Source organism: Mobula birostris, chromosome 6, assembly GCF_030028105.1.
Source record: "Mobula birostris isolate sMobBir1 chromosome 6, sMobBir1.hap1, whole genome shotgun sequence".
Lineage (NCBI taxonomy): Eukaryota > Metazoa > Chordata > Chondrichthyes > Myliobatiformes > Myliobatidae > Mobula > Mobula birostris.
In genome coordinates, this window is record NC_092375.1 from 23,728,721 (window position 1) to 23,746,185 (window position 17,465).

General features: G+C 47.2%; 1 protein-coding gene across 1 annotated transcript in view; it reads left to right on the forward strand.

Moving 5' to 3' along the window:
- The first annotated feature begins 14,460 nt into the window (after nucleotides 1-14,460).
- Nucleotides 14,461-17,465, forward strand: part of LOC140198855 (protein FAM3B-like) — a 42,054-nt gene continuing 39,049 nt past the window's right edge. The window contains exon 1 of the mRNA XM_072260014.1: nucleotides 14,461-14,646. Within this exon, the coding sequence (XP_072116115.1) occupies nucleotides 14,616-14,646 (31 nt within the window). The 5' untranslated portion in view covers nucleotides 14,461-14,615. The remainder of the gene's footprint in view (nucleotides 14,647-17,465) is intronic.

Below are 17,465 nucleotides of genomic sequence, written 5' to 3' on the forward strand. Positions count from 1 at the left end.
ATTTGGCCTTCTTCCAGTTTAGAACCTCAACCCTAGGACCAGATCTATCTTTATCCATGATCAAATTGAAACTAACGGTGTTATGATCACTGGAACCAAAGTGCTCCCCTACACACACTTCGGTCACTTGTCCTAACTCGTTTCCTAACAGGAGATCCAATATTGCATCCCCTCTAGTTGGTACCTCTATGTATTGATTTAGAAAACTTTCCTGAACGCATTTTACAAACTCTAACCCATCTAGACCCCTAACAGTATGAGAGTCCCAATCAATATATGGAAAATTAAAATCCCCTACCACCACAACTTTATGTTTCCTGCAGTTGCTTGCTATCTCTCTGCAGATTTGCTCCTCCAATTCTCGCTGACTATTGGGTGGTCTATAATACAACCCCACTAATGTGGCCATACCTTTCCTGTTTCTCAGCTCCACCCATAAGGACTCAGTAGACAAGCCCTCCTGAGACATGTCCTGCCTGAGCACTGCTGTAATATTTTCTCTGACATGCAATGCTACCCTCCCCCCCACTTTTCATTCCTCTGCCTCTATCACATCTGAAACATTGGAACCCTGGAATATTAAGCTGCCAGTTCTGCCCCTCCTGTAGCCAAGTTTCACTAATTGCTATAACGTCATATTTCCACGTGTCAATCCACACCGTCAACTCGTCTGCCTTACCCGCAATACTTCTAGCATTGAAATATATACACCTCAGAAGATTTTTACCACCACTCACAACCTTTCTATTTGTGGCTCTGCTTGAACTTTTAACATCATTTATTTTCACCCCAGCCTCACTGTCAGCTCTGGCGCCCTGGTTCCCATCCCCCTGCAAATCTAGTTTAAAGCCTCCCCAATAGCACTAACAAACCTCCCTGAAAGGATATTGGTCCTCTTGTAGTTCAAGTGTAACCCGTCTCTCTTGTACAGGTCCCACCTGCCCCAGAAGAGGTCCCAATTATCCTGAAATCTGAAACCCTGCCCCCTACACCAGTTCCTCAGCCACTTGTTCATCCTCCAGAGCATCCTATTCTTACCCTCACTGGCACGTAGCACAGGTAGCAATCCTGAGATTACCACCCAATAAATAAATAAACTGAAATGGACAATAAACATATTTCCCGGGACCTTAATCATGAACATTTCTTCTATCCACGCTATTTTTCAATTGCACTTTTTCCCCCTTATCCCATAATGTACAGCTAATGTTATACTGTCAAAATTAAATGTTCAAGTTTCTTTTCTTAAAATCACCTTTTTAAAAATTATTTTGTGGATCTGGGGGTTGATGGCAACAGCATTATTTACTGCCCATCGCTAAGTTCTCTTGAGAAGGGGGCAGTGCCTTGAACCAGTGGGATCCTTGTGCTGGGTGGACAGTTTTCAGGGCTTAAACCCAGCAACCATGATGGACAAGAGAAAATCTGCAGATGCTGGAAATCCGAGCAACACACACAATATGCTGGAGGAACTCCTCAGGCCAGGCTGTGTCTATGGAGAAGAGTACAGTCAACGTTTCAGACCAAGACCCCTCAGCAGAACTAAATGGTTTCGGCTCGAAATGTCGACTGTTCTCCTTTCCAATCATGATGGAACTGTGATATATCCATGTCAGAATGGCATGCATCCTGAGAGGGAACCCATCTACTTGCTGCCATTATTCTTATCAGTGGTCCTGAGTTTGGGAGCTCCTGTTGGGATTGGTGTTTGCTTATTATTGTCACATGTACCCTGATACACGTGAGAAGAAATTGGCTTGCTTATGGTTCATACAGATTAAATCATTACACAGCTACAAATCGGTAAAACAACCACATTGCAGAGTAAAAGGAGTACAGAGAAAAGTTACAAGGATGTTGCCATGACTTAAGGATCTGTGTGTTACAGAGTAAGGTTGAATAGGTTCAGACTTTATTTCTTAGAGCATAGGAGAGTGAAGGGATATTTGATAAAGGTACGTATACAAAATTATGAGGGCTTGTAACACCTCGAGCGCCCAGCAGGTGGCGCTGACACCCCCAAGAGTAATGATGTCACCTGTCTGGGCAGAGATCTTCAGCCCTGGTCACTGGGAGGAGTCTCTATTGGAATTGAGACACACCTGAGATTGACTGAGAGGAGTTTGAGGCTGATGACTGTGTCTACCAACTGCTCAGTCTTGATACTCACTCTGCTTGTTAGAGTTAGTCATTCTCTGTGGATTTATTTACCTGTGTCGGTACTGTGAAAAGACAGTATCTAGCCCCCTTTGTTTTGTGGACTGACTTGCCCGATTTCCTCCTAAAGCCTTGGATCTTGTGAGAAGATCTTGGATCTTCCGAAGCCTTTTTGTTATATTCTCTGTGAATTCTTAAGTTGGCAGTGTATTTTAGTTGGAATCTGAAGAAGCAACTGGTTGTACTGAGTGCCTCTGACTGTTGAAGTAAAGTTTGAAGTCAATTGACCAACACTGTTGCTGTCTCTGTCTGCAATTGTGCTCAGACCCACCGGCATCATTTACAGCAAGACTGAACCACAACCTTTCGAGCTTTCGAGTGGCAGCCAACAACCGGGGGACTCCCCCGGATGCACAAGAGCAAATACAGCAGCTCGCAGGATTCCTTGTACAGGTGGCAGAGGCTGTCCAAGAGCTGTGAGCCCGACCATCTCCAATACCCCAGCTCCAGCTACTGCAACACTTCCGGCCCCAACAGGACCCATGAGTGACGTGCTGTGGCAACCAGCTCACCAGTCACCGGCTCCAAAGAGGCCTACCGTGGCTTTGTGACCCAGTGTTTGCTTGTTTTTGAGCTGCGCCAGGTTTTTGACGAGAAACTGCATGGAGGTTGACCAGTCTGAGACGGGGTCCCACTCAGTGGCAGCCGACGCCGTTGAACTTCACACTCTGGGAACCGAGAGCTGTTGGAATGGCGAGGCCCTTCTCACAGCTTTTTATAATGGACTGTCTGACCATCCATGACTGAGGGGGGGGGGGTGTTGTCTGCACCAAGGTGTACCTGAGAGGCAGAGGGAGCAGGCCAGGGAACCTACCGCCTTGCCCCCAGTTCAGCCCATTCAACTGCAGAGGAACCGATGCAGCTGGGCCAGGCCTGCCTTTCCCCAGAGGAATGGGAATCAAGGGTAATTGCGATGGCGCTGGGCACTTCTGCAAGCAGTGCCCAGAATTTCAGGGAACAGCCAGGGCTCACCGGAGGAGGGAGCGACTCTGGCGAGTGAATCAGTGAAAACATCTAGATCCCTAGCACGTCTACGGCTGGGTACAGTGCTGATCTGGGGTGAGGCGTGGAAAAATCCGGTCAGGCTCCAAGCACTGGTGGGTTGAGGTACAGAGGAGAACCTAATGGACCTCACTCGGGCAAGACAGCCGAACCTGCCCATTTAAGTAAGCCCTCTCCCTCACCCACTCTCTGTTCAAGCCTTGGATGGGCACCCTCTGGGGTCAGGAAAGCTCGAGCACATGACCGGACCTGTGAAAATGTTGATAGGAAATCACTCTGAACTGATCTCATTCTTTTTAGTAGACACTCCGAAAGACTCCCTAGCTTTAGGTTAGCCGTGGCTTCGTGTTCATGGTCCCCAGTCTGCCTGGTCAGAGGGAAGGCTCCTTTCATGGGTTCAGACTGTATCCCTCCAGGTCCTACTGTTGGGAGCACCAGAAAAGGGGAAGATTCAGCGACTGGATTGGACACATAGAGGTCAGATCTTGGGGGAGTCTGAAAAGACCAAGGTACCAGAACCATATCTCGATTTGGCAGAACTTTTGTCCAAAGCTAAGGCCTCATCACTGCCTCCCTACAATTGTGCCATTAACTTGCTGCCTGGAGCCATGCCACCAGAGGTCAGTTGTATGCACGCTCCATTCCTGAGACTAGGACAGTGGAGGAGTACATTACTGAACGGTCTCATTCACCCCTCAACCTCACCGGCCTCTGCAGGTTGTTTTTTTGTCTCTAAGAACACCAAGCTGAGGCCCCGTATTGATTACATGGAGTTAAACAGGGTCACTGTTAAGAACAAGTATCCCCTCCCACACACATCAACTGCCTTTGACCTCTTCAGAGGCGCCATGGTCCTCACCAAACTCAACACCTGTAATGTCGACCACTTAGTTTGCATAAGGGAAGGGGATGAATGGAAAACTGATTTTAGCACCCCGAGCGGGTGCTATGAATATCTGACAATGCCTTTTGGGTTGTCCAACTGCCCAGCTGTTTATCAGGCCTTTGTGAACGATGTTCTTTGTGACAAGGTGAACCGGTCAGACTTTGTATATCTTGATGACATCCGAATTTTCTCCAGGACCCTTCAGGAGCACATTCTTCATGTCCAGCAGGCTTTACAGCGTCTCCTGGAGAACCAGCTATGCGTCAAGTTGGAGAAATCTGATTTTCACGTGGCTCGTACTTCGTCTTTGGGGTTTTACATCTCACCTGCAAATGTGTCCATGGATCCTGGCAAGGTCCAAGCTGTCCTCAACTGGCCCAAACCCTCAACTCCAAAACAGGGCCAGCATCTTCTGAAGTTCTCAAATGTTTATAGATGCTTCATCTGGGATTTCAGCTCTGTTGCAGCCCGGATAATGGCCCTCACCTGTGGCACCAGAACTCACATCCCGTGGGCTCCTGCAACCCAGGAAGATTTGCTATGTTGGAGGCCCGGTTCACTTCTGCTCCCATTCTGACACACCATGACCCCACTCAACCATTCACCGTGGAGGTGATTGCCTCTGATGTGGGAGTGGGAGCAGTATTGTCGCAAAAGTCTGCGGTGGACGGTAAGACCTACCGTTGTGCCTTCTTCCCCCGACAGCGTTCACCCACAGTACAGAGCTAGTGTTGCTGACAGGAAGCTATTGACCATCAAACTTGCCCTGGAGGAGTGGAGGCACTGGCTGGAGGGGCAGGGCATCCCTTCCAGGTCCTGACAAACCATCAGAAACCACAGTACCTGAGGGAGGCCACGCAATTAAATCCACGCCAGGCCAGGAGGGCTCTTTTATTTAACAGGTTTGATTTTTTTGTCCTTGCCTATCACCCAGGATCTAGGAATACGAAGGCAGGTGTGCTCTCATGCCAATTTTTGCCAAGGACCTCAAGGCTGAGAGCATCATCTCTCCTACTTGGGTGGTGGGACAAGGACGGCTGTTGCTGGAGGACGTGATCTGGCAGGCCCAACTGGCGGATCGTAACTCAGGCGAAGGCCCGCCAGGGTGCCCCTATGTTCCAGCAACTGTACCCCCTCGGGTGCTGAAGTGGGGGCACAATTCACCCAGGGTGGGGCACGCCAGAGTTCAGAGGACGGTAGAGTTCATCGGACATCACTTCCAGTGGCCCCAGATGAAGGAGGATGTTACCGGGTGCGTTCGGGCTTGCAGTCTGTTCCACCCAGAAGACTTCCACACAAGCTGCACCTGGCCTCCTGCACCCATGCCTGTCCCCCAGCGTCCTTGGTCCCACGTGTTCCTGGAGTCCGTCACTGGTCTTTCTCCTCCCCTCATTAGGTAACGCAGTCACCTTAGTCCTGGATGACCGTTTTTCCAAAGGCGTGCATTTTGTTCTGCGACTTAAGGAGACTGCAAGCTTGGTGATGACAGAGGTGGTGTGACATCATGGGATTCTGGAGGACATCATGTCACACCGTGGCCCGCAGTCTGCCTGCAAGTTCTGGAAGGCTTTTTGCTCACTGTCTAACACCTCTGTGAGTTTGTCCTCAGATTCCAATCCTCAGTCCAGTGGGAAAACTGAGAGTGTCAGTCAGGAGCTGGAATAGTACCTGCACTGCTGTGCCGCAGATAACCTGGGGTCTTAGAGCTCGATGCTGGTATGGGCAGAAGTGGCCCACAATCAACTGGACAACGCACTGATAGGTACGTCATCCTTTGAAGCCCGGTATGTCTTTGTTCCTCCGTTTTTTCCGAGACAGCAGGCAGGGCAGCCATGGCAAGGTGCAGGAGGGCCTGGCGAAAAGCCCACGCAGCATTCACACGTGCCTCAGCGCCAGGCCATCTGGAGACTCAGACCTTCCCACCTGGTCAGCGGGTGTGGTTGACTACACGGCATTTGTCCGTCCCCCCCCCCACAGACTCCAGGAAGCTCTCGCCCCACTATGTTAGACCTATCAAGATAGTAAGATGAGCTAACCTAGTGGCCTATCAGCTGGCCCTGCCGAGGTCACTCCGGGTGAGCTGTTTTTCACATCTCCCTGTTTAAACCAGTTTACACCTCTCCTCCTGTTTCCCTGCCCCCACCCTCCCGTTTTGTTGCAGGCAGCCCAGTCAACACAGCTTGGAGGCTGCTTAACGCACGCTGGGTGGACCAGGGTATCCAATACCTAGTGGATTGGGCGGGGTACTGGCCTGAGGAATGCTCCTGGGTAGCATCTCATCACATCTTGGATTCAAACCTCATTAGAGATTTCTACCAGAATCACTCAGACCATCCTGGGCTGCCTGACGTCAGCCGCAGAGGGGAATGCTGCAACACCTTGAGTGCCCAGCAGGTGGCACTGACACCTCCAAGTGCAATGGTGTCACCTGTCTGGGCAGAGATCCCCACCTCAATCACCGGGAGGAGTCTCTATTGGACTTGAAACACACCTGAGACTGATTGAGAGTTGTTTAAGGGTGGTGGCTGCATCTACCAATTGCTCAGGCGGTAATGCACCATCAAGCTAGATGCCAACCGCCGTAAAACAAGATACAGACCAATTGCTCAGTCGTAATACTCACTCTGCTTGTTAGAGTCAACTGCTAGAGTTAGTCACTCTCTGTGTATTTATTTACCTGTGTCGGTACTGTGAAAAGACTTACCTGGGATCTTGGTCCCCTTTGTTTTGTGGACTGACTTGCCCGATTTCCTTCTGAGGCGTTGGATTTTGTGAGAAGATTTTGGATCTTCTGAAGCCTTTTTGTTATATCCTCTGTGAACCCTTAAGTTACCTGTGTATTTTAGTTGGAATCTGAACAAGTGAATGTGGTAAGACAATTGTGCTGAGTGCTTCTGACTGTTGAAGTAAAGTTTGAAGTCATTTGGCCAACACTGTCACTGTCTCTGTCTGCAATTGTGCTCAGACCCACCTGAATCTGCTACAGGGGTATATAGATGGGGTAAATACAAGCAGGCCTTTTCAACAGATCAAAACACACAACATTTTGGAGGAACTCAGCAGGCCAGGCAAAAGCTATGGAAAAGAGTATAGTCAACCCTTCATCAGCACCTGCTGAAGGGACTCGGCCCGAAATGCCGAATGACTAGGTTACTGCACCACTGGAAAATGGTTACGAGTCAGCCAAATGGGCATGGGGTCTGAACAATATGAAGTTCCAATAAGGGAAAGGAGATTTCTTCAGGTGTGGAGCTGCTGAGTAACCATATCAACCAGAAAGTGCAACAAATGTCGGCCTTGTTTTGAGGAATTTCAGGTTTTTGAACTCCAGGTAATATTAACACGGGGGCTCCCAATGTAGAGATTCTGCTGTATGTCACCTGTTGGAGAATGGGGGACTGTTTTGTTGAGTACCATCACTCCAGGATTTCCCAGTGACCACGCATTTTAATTTTACTTTCCATTTCCATTCTGACATGTCTGTCCATGTCCTCCTGTACTGCCACAATAAGGTCACTCTCCAGTTGGAGAAGGAACGTCTCATATTCCATCTGGAAAGCCTCCAAAATGATGATGTGAACATTGATTTCTGGTAATTTCTCCACCTCCCCCTTGTCTCTTTTTCTATTCCCCATTCTGGGTCCTATCTTACCCCTTCACTTCTCCTCCCCTGCCCACACAGCTCTTTTGTTCCCCTCCTCCTTCCGTTTCTCCCGTGATCCACTCTCCTCTCCAATCAAACTTTTCCTCCTTTGTTGCTTTTCCCAAAGACCATAAGACATAGGAATAGAGTGAGGCCATTCAGCCCATAAAGTTAACTCTGCCCCACGTTCTTCCCTCCCCCATGTTCTTATTCTGGCTTCTTCACCCATCCTTTCTGCTCCTGATGAAGGGTCTCCCTGGAAACGTTGATTGTTTATTCCCCTCCATAGATGCAGCCTGGTCTGCTGAGTTCCTTCAGCATTTTGTGTGTAACTACTTACAGATACATCTGTGCAGAGAAAAGATATAGTTACGCAAAACTGTTCCATTCAATATAAAATCACCCTGCTGGATTGGAACAGTGAACTGCAGTGCACTCAGGACTGTAGATTAAAAGCAGACAATTATTTGGGAAGGGAAAGCATCCCACTGATGTCTTATTGAAATGTTTTAAGAATGCACAGAAAATGTTTATATGTTGTCCCTGATTTACTAATGCCCAATTTATCAACAGCCCTACATATGAACATACTCCTGTAATTTTACTAATTTTAACAGTCTGATGTACTCACACAAAAGAATTCCTGTGCATGGCAAAACTAGGTTCCTCGCTCTTTAACCTCTTTTAGCAATTGTTCTTTCATTGAACTGTGGAGGTTTTGAGTGATTTTTGAGTTTTTTCTAACTATAGATAATAATAATAATGGGTCACTCACTCGTAACCAGGGATGGCCTCAACATTGTTTAAGAGGCTTTCCCAGAAAAGGAAAATGGGTGTGTAGGGAACTATTGATTTAACCACACTCAGTGGTTACTTTATGAATACGTCTGTACATCTGCTTGTTAATACAAATATCTAATTGACCAATCATCTGGCAGCAAGTCAATGCATAAAACCATGCAGACAGGGTCAATTAGTTCAGTTGTTCATACAAACCATCAGAATGGGGAAGAAATGTGATCCAAGTGACTGTGCAATGATTGTTGGTTGGTTTGAGTATCTCAGAAACTGCTGCGTAGGTGTTCAGCAAAGCGGTCTCCCAGTCTGCGTCGGGTCTCGCCAATATATAAAAGGCCACATCGGGAGCACCGGACGCAGTATATCACCCCAGTCGACTCACAGGTGAATTGTTGCCTCACCTGGAAGGACTGCCTGGGGCCCTGGATGGTGGTAAGGGGGGAAGTGTAAGGGCATGTGTAGCACTTGTTCCACTTACACGGATAAGTGCCAAGAGGGAAATCAGTGGGGAGGGATGGGGGGGACGAATGGACAAGGGAGTTGCGTAGGGAGCGATCCCTGCGGAATGCAGAGAGGGGAGGAGGGAAAGAGGTGCTTAGTGATGGGATCCAGTTGGAGGTGGCGGAAGTTACGGAGAATAATATGTTGGACCTGGAGGCTGGTGGGGTGGTAGGTGAGGACCAGGGGAACCCTATTCCTAGTGGGGTGGCGGGAGGATGGAGTGAGAGCAGATGTACGTGAAATGGGGGAGATGCGTTTGAGAGCAAAGTTGATAGTAGAGGAAGGGAAGCCCCTTTCTTTAAAAAAGGAAGACATCTCCCTCGTCCTAGAATGAAAAGCCTCATCCTGAGAGCAGATGCGGTGGAGACGGAGGAATTGCGAGAAGGGGATGGCGTGACCGCTTTGCTGAACACCTACGCTCTGTCCGCCAGAGAAAGCAGGATCTCCCAGTGGCCACACATTTTAATTCCACGTCCCATTCCCATTCTGACATGTCTATCCACGGCCTCCTCTACTGTCAAGATGAAGCCACACTCAGGTTGGAGGAACAACACCTTATATGCCGTCTGGGTAGCCTCCAACCTGATGGCATGAACATCGACTTCTCTAACTTCCGCTAAGGCCCCACCTCCCCCTCGGGAAGCTCCTCAAAAATAGTATTCTTTATAGGCATCCATTAGTCTCGTGAGACCATGGATTTGCGCCTTGGAAGGTTTCCAGGGCACAGGCCTGGGCAAAGTTGTATGGAAGACTGGCAGTTGCCCATGATGCAAGTCTCTCCTCTCCACGCCACTGATGTTGTCCAAGGGAAGGGCACTAGGGCCGATACAGCTTGGCACCAGTGTCGTCGCAGAGCAATGTGTGGTTAAGTGCCTTGCTCAAGGACACAACACGCTACCTCAGCCAAGGCTCCAACTAGCGACCTTCAGATCACTAGATGAACACCCTAACCACTTGGCCACACGCCAACACAATGTATAAGACCATAAGATATAGGAGCAGAAGTAGGCCATTCAGTCCATTGTCTTTTCTGCCAATCAATCATGGGCTGATCCAATTCTCCCAGTCATCCCCACTCCCCTGCTTTCACCCCACACCCTTTGATGCCCTGGCTAATCAAGAAGCTATCTATCTCTGCCTTAAATACACCCAATGACTTGACCTCCACAGTCGCTTGTGGCAACAAATTCCATAGATTTCTATATCTCCTCAGTGGCTGACATAAGTAACAACGGAGCTATGGTTTCAAACAATAAGTTAACACAACTGAATGTAATAATCATGAATATAAAAGTTTATCGCTGTTTCTTTTTTGTATATTTTAATTATGAATAAAAATAATCACACAATACAGTGAGTAGAAAATAAAAGTAAGACCTAGGGGAAAAGTATGTGGCAAGGGTGAATTAGCTTAAAGATAAGGGTACAACATACAAACAATCCCACTTTATGAACACACCAGTATTAGAAAAAAAATGCACATTGATATGTAATATGGAACTTCCTCCATGAAGAATTATTCCTTTCTTTTCCGGCATTTCCCTAATAAAACATTGTCCTTCTGCTCAGGGTGTAGTTACAAGCCAGCTTGCCTGAACACATTATTTGGAGTAAATGGAAACACAAGAGATTCAGCAGATGCTGAAGATCTTCAGCATCACACACACACGAAAGGCTGAAGAAACTCAGCAGCAAGTCAGACAGTTCTGATGAAGGGCCTCAGCCCAAAATGTCGCCTGTTTATTCCCCTCCGTAGACACTGCCTGATTTGCTGAGTTCCTCCAGCACTTTGTGTGTGTTGGTTTAAATATACTCAGTTTTGCACACTGAGCTTTATGAAGCATAGGCTGACATTGGAGGCTAGAGGGGTAAAATATAGGGACAGGTTCAGTAGATGTGGGTTGGTATTCTCTCAGTTTTGGGGTGATTTAAAGGTATCCTTTTGGAGATATCGAACAAATGCAAATCTGTGAGTCCACTGCAAGCTGAAGGCTGAAGACACCTGTCCTGGGGTCATTGAACTTTACATGGGTGGGAAAGAGGAATGGGGCTTGTTTTGATTTGTTGCTTAATGTGTTTTGGTTCTGTGCTCCTGCAGAGCATTGGGGATGTGCTATGTTGGCACCAGAATGCATGACAACACTTGCAGGCTGCCACCAGCACATCCTGGCGTGTGTTATTTGTTAAGGCAAATGATACATTTCTCTGTAGGTTTTAATGTACAAGTGATAATTAAATCTGAATCTGAAGAATGCTTTTATTGTCATTTAGTAATACATGCATTAAGAAATGATACAATATTTCCTCCGGTGTGATATCACAAAACACAGGACCAAGACTGAAAAAACTGACAAAATCACATAATTATAACATATAGTTACAACAGTACAACAATACCATAACTTGATGAAGAAGTCCATGAGCACAGTAAAAGTTCAAAGTTTCTCAAATGTCCCACATCTCATGCAGACAGGAGAAGGAAGAAAAACTCTCTCTGCCATGCCGACCACAGTCCGACTCTGAGTCATCCAAAAACTTCGAGCTCTAATCAGCTCTCCAACACCGAGTACAGCGCCATTTCTGTCCGAACGATTCGACCTCAACCTCAGTCGCCAACAGCAGGCAAAGCTGGGGATTTTGAGGCCTACCCTCCGAAAGATTCCCGACCACACAGTAACGACAGCAGCAAACGAGCATTTCAGAAATTTCTCCAGATGTTCCTCTGTGCTTTCACGTCCATTCTCCATCAAATCAGAATTGTCCACGGCCCCTATTTAACAGATACGATATCACTTTTCACCGGAGGGCTGCACACGCACAGGCACGCTGCTCTCTCTCCTCCTGCCGATATTTGGTAAATTTGTAGAATTGGCCTCCTCTGACCAAGATCAGATATGCCAGAAAATGGCTTCACTACAATGTCCTGGCAAATTGCAAACCGTAATTTAATCTCTAGTCACCCACAGTGTTCTCAGATTTACATGGTCAGGTCCTGGAGATTTGTCTACCTTCATACTTTTCAAGGCATCCAGCCCTACCTCCCCCCCCCTGCCCCCGCCACTGCAGTTCATTCCAAAAACCACCCCATTTATTTTTCCTGGTTCCAAGTCTTCAACTCTTTCTGCACGGTGAAAACGGATAAGAAATATTCATTAAAGATCTTGCCCATATAAGGGTCTCTAGCGAACTCGAGTGCAGGAATCACAGAGGCTTCGGCGACTCCAACGAAACAAAAGATTTATCACAGAAATTAACCAGCAAAACTAACAAGAGCTCAGGCAAACTGTACAGGATCCTGAAGAACTGAAATCACTCACGATGCACAGAACTCAGTCTGAGTTTCACAGGACAAGGAACCACATACTAACTGATAAAATATCTTCTTTTCCTTTTAAAAAGACCCCTGGTTGCGGGGTTCTGCTGCTCCACACCAACGTGTTTCCTTTGATCTTTGAGGTGCCACAGCCTCTCCCTAGTTACTCTTTTTCCTTTAACATGCCTATAAAATCTCTGGGTTTTCCCTGATCTTTTCTTCCTGCTTTTGCCTTCCTGATTTCCTTCTTGAGGACACCTCTACATCACTTATACTCCTCCAGGGATTTACTTAATTCCAGCTGCCTGTAGGTGACCGATGCCTGCTTATTCCATGCCCTCATCGTCCAGGGCTCTTTACCTTTGCCAGCCTTGCTCTTCACTAACAGAAAACATGCAGAGCAACCTACCTCACATTTTGAAACCTCCCACTGCAATTCTTCTGCCTGCAAACAATCTAATCCAAACAACCTTGGCAAGCTGTTGTCTCATACCGTCAAAATTTGCCTTGCCCTAATTTAGATCTTGAACATGTGGACCAGTTATGCCTCTTTCCATAACTACTTTAAGACCATAAGACAAGAGGAGAATTAGGCCAAATGGCTCACTGAGTATGCTCCACCATTCGATCATGCCTGATTTATTATCCTCCTCAAACGCATTTTCTTGCCTTCTCCCCATAACCTTTGACACCCTTACTAATCCAAAACCTATCTGCCTCCACTTCAAATATATCCACTGAACAATTTAGAGAGAGATGGGGCAAATGTTGCATATGAGACCAACTAGCTAGAGTTCTTGGATGAGACAGGCTGAAGCACCTATTTTTCTGCTGTGTAACTCTATTATAAACTCTCAGATTTCAATGACATTTACAAGAAAGTAACAATCTACTGGAAAACTCAGCAGGTCCAGCAGCATATGAGTGGAGAGGAGGAACTGCCAATGTTTCAGGATGCAAACCTGCATCAGAGTTAAGGCTGATTTATACTTGTGTGTACTAGTTTATGCCGTAGCCGTTGTGAGTATTTATACCTGTGCATTGGTGTGTCTGCATCGCTCTGCAATTCAGTGCCAAAATGCTAGTTGGCACTGGGGTTTCTATGTCACTGTGTTGAGTCTCTTCATGTTGAAACTTCAAACAATGGCGACTGAAACTGAAGGAGGGTGAATTTTCTGTGCTTGTCCGGCCACTGAGAGACATGGACAAGGAAATGCGTTTCAAATATTTTCGGATATCGGCAGGTAGATTTGACGAATTGGTTCATCGTCTGCAACCATTTATTTCGCATCTGTGTACGCACAGTATACTCAGAGACTGGCAATCACCATTCGAGTTTTAGCTTCAGGTGGAAGTCAACAGGCTGCAGTAGCTAGCAACAAACTGGGATCAAGCACAGGGTCCTCCATAATTTCGGAGGTCTGTAAAGCTTTATGGAAAGCATTGACGCCAGAGTTCCTTCCCTGCCCTTCAGTCGCCCAATGGGAAGCTATTGCAGTGTAGGAGGAAATGCGATGCTACCAAGCAGACCAATCACAGTTGTTGCGGTCTGTGTCGCTGCGACATGTAATTACATTGTTTGGGAGGTGCGTGTCAGGCTACGGTGTAGGGTACGCGGCTACACCGTACCTACGGCGTCGATTTGACGCTTAAGTATAAATTGGCCTTTAGTGTCCTGTTCATTGAACAACACAGCGAAACAGGCCCTTTGGCCCAACTTTGATGACAGTGTTGTCCTGCTCGTTCACCTGGTTACCCTCCAAGCCCCTCACCTCCATGTACCCTCTTAAATGCTGCAAAGTTGTACCTGCCCCTACCACTCCCTCTGGCAGCTCATTCACTATCCTCTGTGTGCGGAAATTACCTCATAAATCTCTATTAAATGTCTTTCCTCTTGTCCTGTGGAAGGAGTCTTTTCAGCCCACTAGCTATGTCCTTACTCAGATCATTCCAGATCATTCCATCACCACAGTTTAAATTGCTGCTCGGATTATCATCGACGCGGCATTCTCCTGCCATACCTGCACTAGGGAGGCAATTACCCTGCCCCAGTCCCTCCCTGACGCGTAGGAGGAAATGAAACCTGCCCACTGATACGTCCCAACAGTCGCAGCGAGAACTTGCTTTCCGTGTCCAGCCAAAGGTCGGATTCCAGAGGCAGCCGGGGAGTCTGTGCAGCGCCGTCTTGGCCGCTGATCGCCACCCTCCCTTGTGAGAAACCAAGTTAGCGCCTCGGCGGACGAGTGAGCGGAGGGATGAAGGCGCCGCCGCGAGTTCTAGTGAGTGGTAAGTCGCAAATCGCACCGCTGGCTCGTCAGCAACTTCTGGTCACCCCTACCCGAATCATTTTACAGCTCTTGGCAGTCCACTCTCGTTTGATGCCGCACAGAACAAGGACGTCGCCCAGCCGTTGCCATTCCCTCCCCCCCCCCCCACCTTGCGTTGGTTGGGTTGTTTCCGCCTTTAATTGCCAAGTCTCCCCAACAGGGTGTACAGGTAATGAAATGTGTGCGGAGAATTGGGAATTATGGTGCCCAGCTCTGAGCCGTGGGACGCACTGACACGCTGTAAAACTTTCTGTGTTCACACATTGCAATCTAACCAAGGACGTCCAGCAGCCTTTGTGCGGGCGTCTCGCTTCGTTTTAAAAATACGCCATCGAACCTGATTATTCATACATGCAAATTCTCAGGTGGAGATCATTCGGCCCACCATGTGCGTACCGCCTACCTCCATTGCCCTCCAGCGTTGTCGCCGAATCGCTGTTCTTCCAGCAGTTGAATCATTTGTAGCCTGTGTTCCCATATATTGCCTCTGGATTCTACCACTCACCTACACACTAAGGGCAATTTACAGTGACCAGTTAGCCTACTACCCTGCAAGCAGACACTTCACCTCTCCCGGAAGTTCCGGGAGTCTCCCCACATATCGATAGTGGCTCCCTGATGCCCGGAAATTATATACAATATCCCGGAAATCGATTTTTTGAGAAAGAAAGGGAGAGGGAGAGCGATCATCCTGATTGGTCTCTCTTTGTGCTAAGATTGGTCCCCAACCACCGGGCCGCAAGGAAACTATATGATTTGGTGATATGATTCAGCTGCACCTTTCCTCATTCCCTGTCACACATTGTTGAACGAGTGCACGCGAGGTCATTACCCGCGCGTCATCCATGTCAGCACGGGAAGAAGATCAACTCCTCGAGCTTGCAAATGACGGTGGGCTGAAAAGTATGTTTGACATAACGTCTCTGCTGGCATTCTGGATCAAAGTCAAGGCTCAATATCCTGAGATAGCCACGAAAGCACTGAAAACGTTGCTTCCATTTCCAACATATCTCTGCGATGAATGTAACGAAAACTAAATTGCGGAATAGACTGGACATAAGGAACCCCATTCGAGTATCGCTGTCTCCCGTCACCCCTTGATAGGACTGTCTTGTTGCGGGGAAACAAGCCCAGGGCTCCCACTGATTCAGCGATATTGGTCTGTTGCAATGATTCATACGGGGAAAATATGCGGTGTGTTTAATATCCAAACGTTACTTAAAATGTTATGATGCTATTGACTTATCACTATATTCATGCGAGGAAAATATGTGTTGAGTGTTTAATATTAAATTGGTTAGATAAACCCTTTTAGAAACGAAATTGAATGTATTAGCCACTTATAAGTGACTCATAGTTGACTTATCACCTATATTCCGGTCGTGATTATCAACACCCCCCCACCCCACCCCACCCCCAGTCGGCCAGTCCACAAGAATATTGTCAATATTAAATCGGTACGCGGTGCAAAAAAGGTTGGGCACCCCTGTCCTACGTGATGAGGCCAAACTCCCTGTAGACTTGCTTAAAGTTGTAATAGAGAAAAAAAATGTTAATATAATGTAAGTACATATTTTAATGTCACATTTTCTGCATATACCCAACTTGCTTTATAGATTAGACAAAATCACTAAACAAAGTATTACATACACCCTTGGAGGTCAACCGGGGGTGGGGGGGCAATATGGGGTTGCAGGGGGCGGGGGTGCTACCTCCCTGAAATGAGTTTTTGCAGGGTGGGATATCTGTGCAGGTGTCTGGAATTTGAGAGGAAACCAGACTCCTGGATTCATAGGGAGAACGCTAAAGTCTGCACAAACCACAGGTAGTGAAGCTTTATAAGGCATTGTCCGGAGTATTTTCAGCAGCTTTGGGCTCCTTATCTAAGAAAGGGATGTACTTTTATTGGAGAGAATCCAGAAGAGGATCACAAGAATGAAAGGGTCAATGTATGAGGAGCGTTTGATAGTTCAGGGTCTGAACTCAACTGCAGTTTAGCAGAATGAGTGGCAATATCATTAGAACATTGAAAGGCCGAAATAGAGTGGACATGGACAGGCTCCTTCCAATAGTGGAGGAGTCTAGGGCCAGGTGGCACAGCCACAGAATATAAGGACATCCCTTTAGAACAGAAATGAAGAGGAATTTCTTTAGCCAAAAGATGATGAATCTGTGGAATTCATTGTCAAGGCAGTAGAGGCCAAGTATTTATATAAAATGGAGGTTGATCATTTATTGATTAGTATAAGCATCAAAAGTTATGGGAAGAAGGCAGGAGAATGGGTTGAGAGTGAAAATACCGTAAATCAGCATGATTGAATGGTAAAGCAGGGCTGAATGGCCTCACTTGGCTCCTATGTCTTATGACTATGGCTGATCTATTATTGTTACACGTATTGAGATAAAAGAAAAAAGTTCAGTAGGAATTGGGTCTCTGTGTTTGTCCGTGGTTTCCGTATGGGGAAGACCTGGATTAACTTCTTTGATACACAGTTCTCTGCATATTTTCTGATGAAGTCTGTATTCAAAGATAAAGATTGGCCGTGTTTATCACAAAAACATCGAAACATGCAATAAAATTGTCATAAGGGGGCGTTGGGAGCGGACCCAAATGCAAGGCACAGACACTGAAGTACTAGGAACAGGACAAGGTTTATCAAGGAAGCAAGGGGAGTCAGGAAGAAACGACGCGGGACATGGACACAGGCCCTGGACGAGACAAGGACATCGGGCCTGGGCTAGGACTAAGACTAGGAAAGCGGGACCAAGACAAGGAAC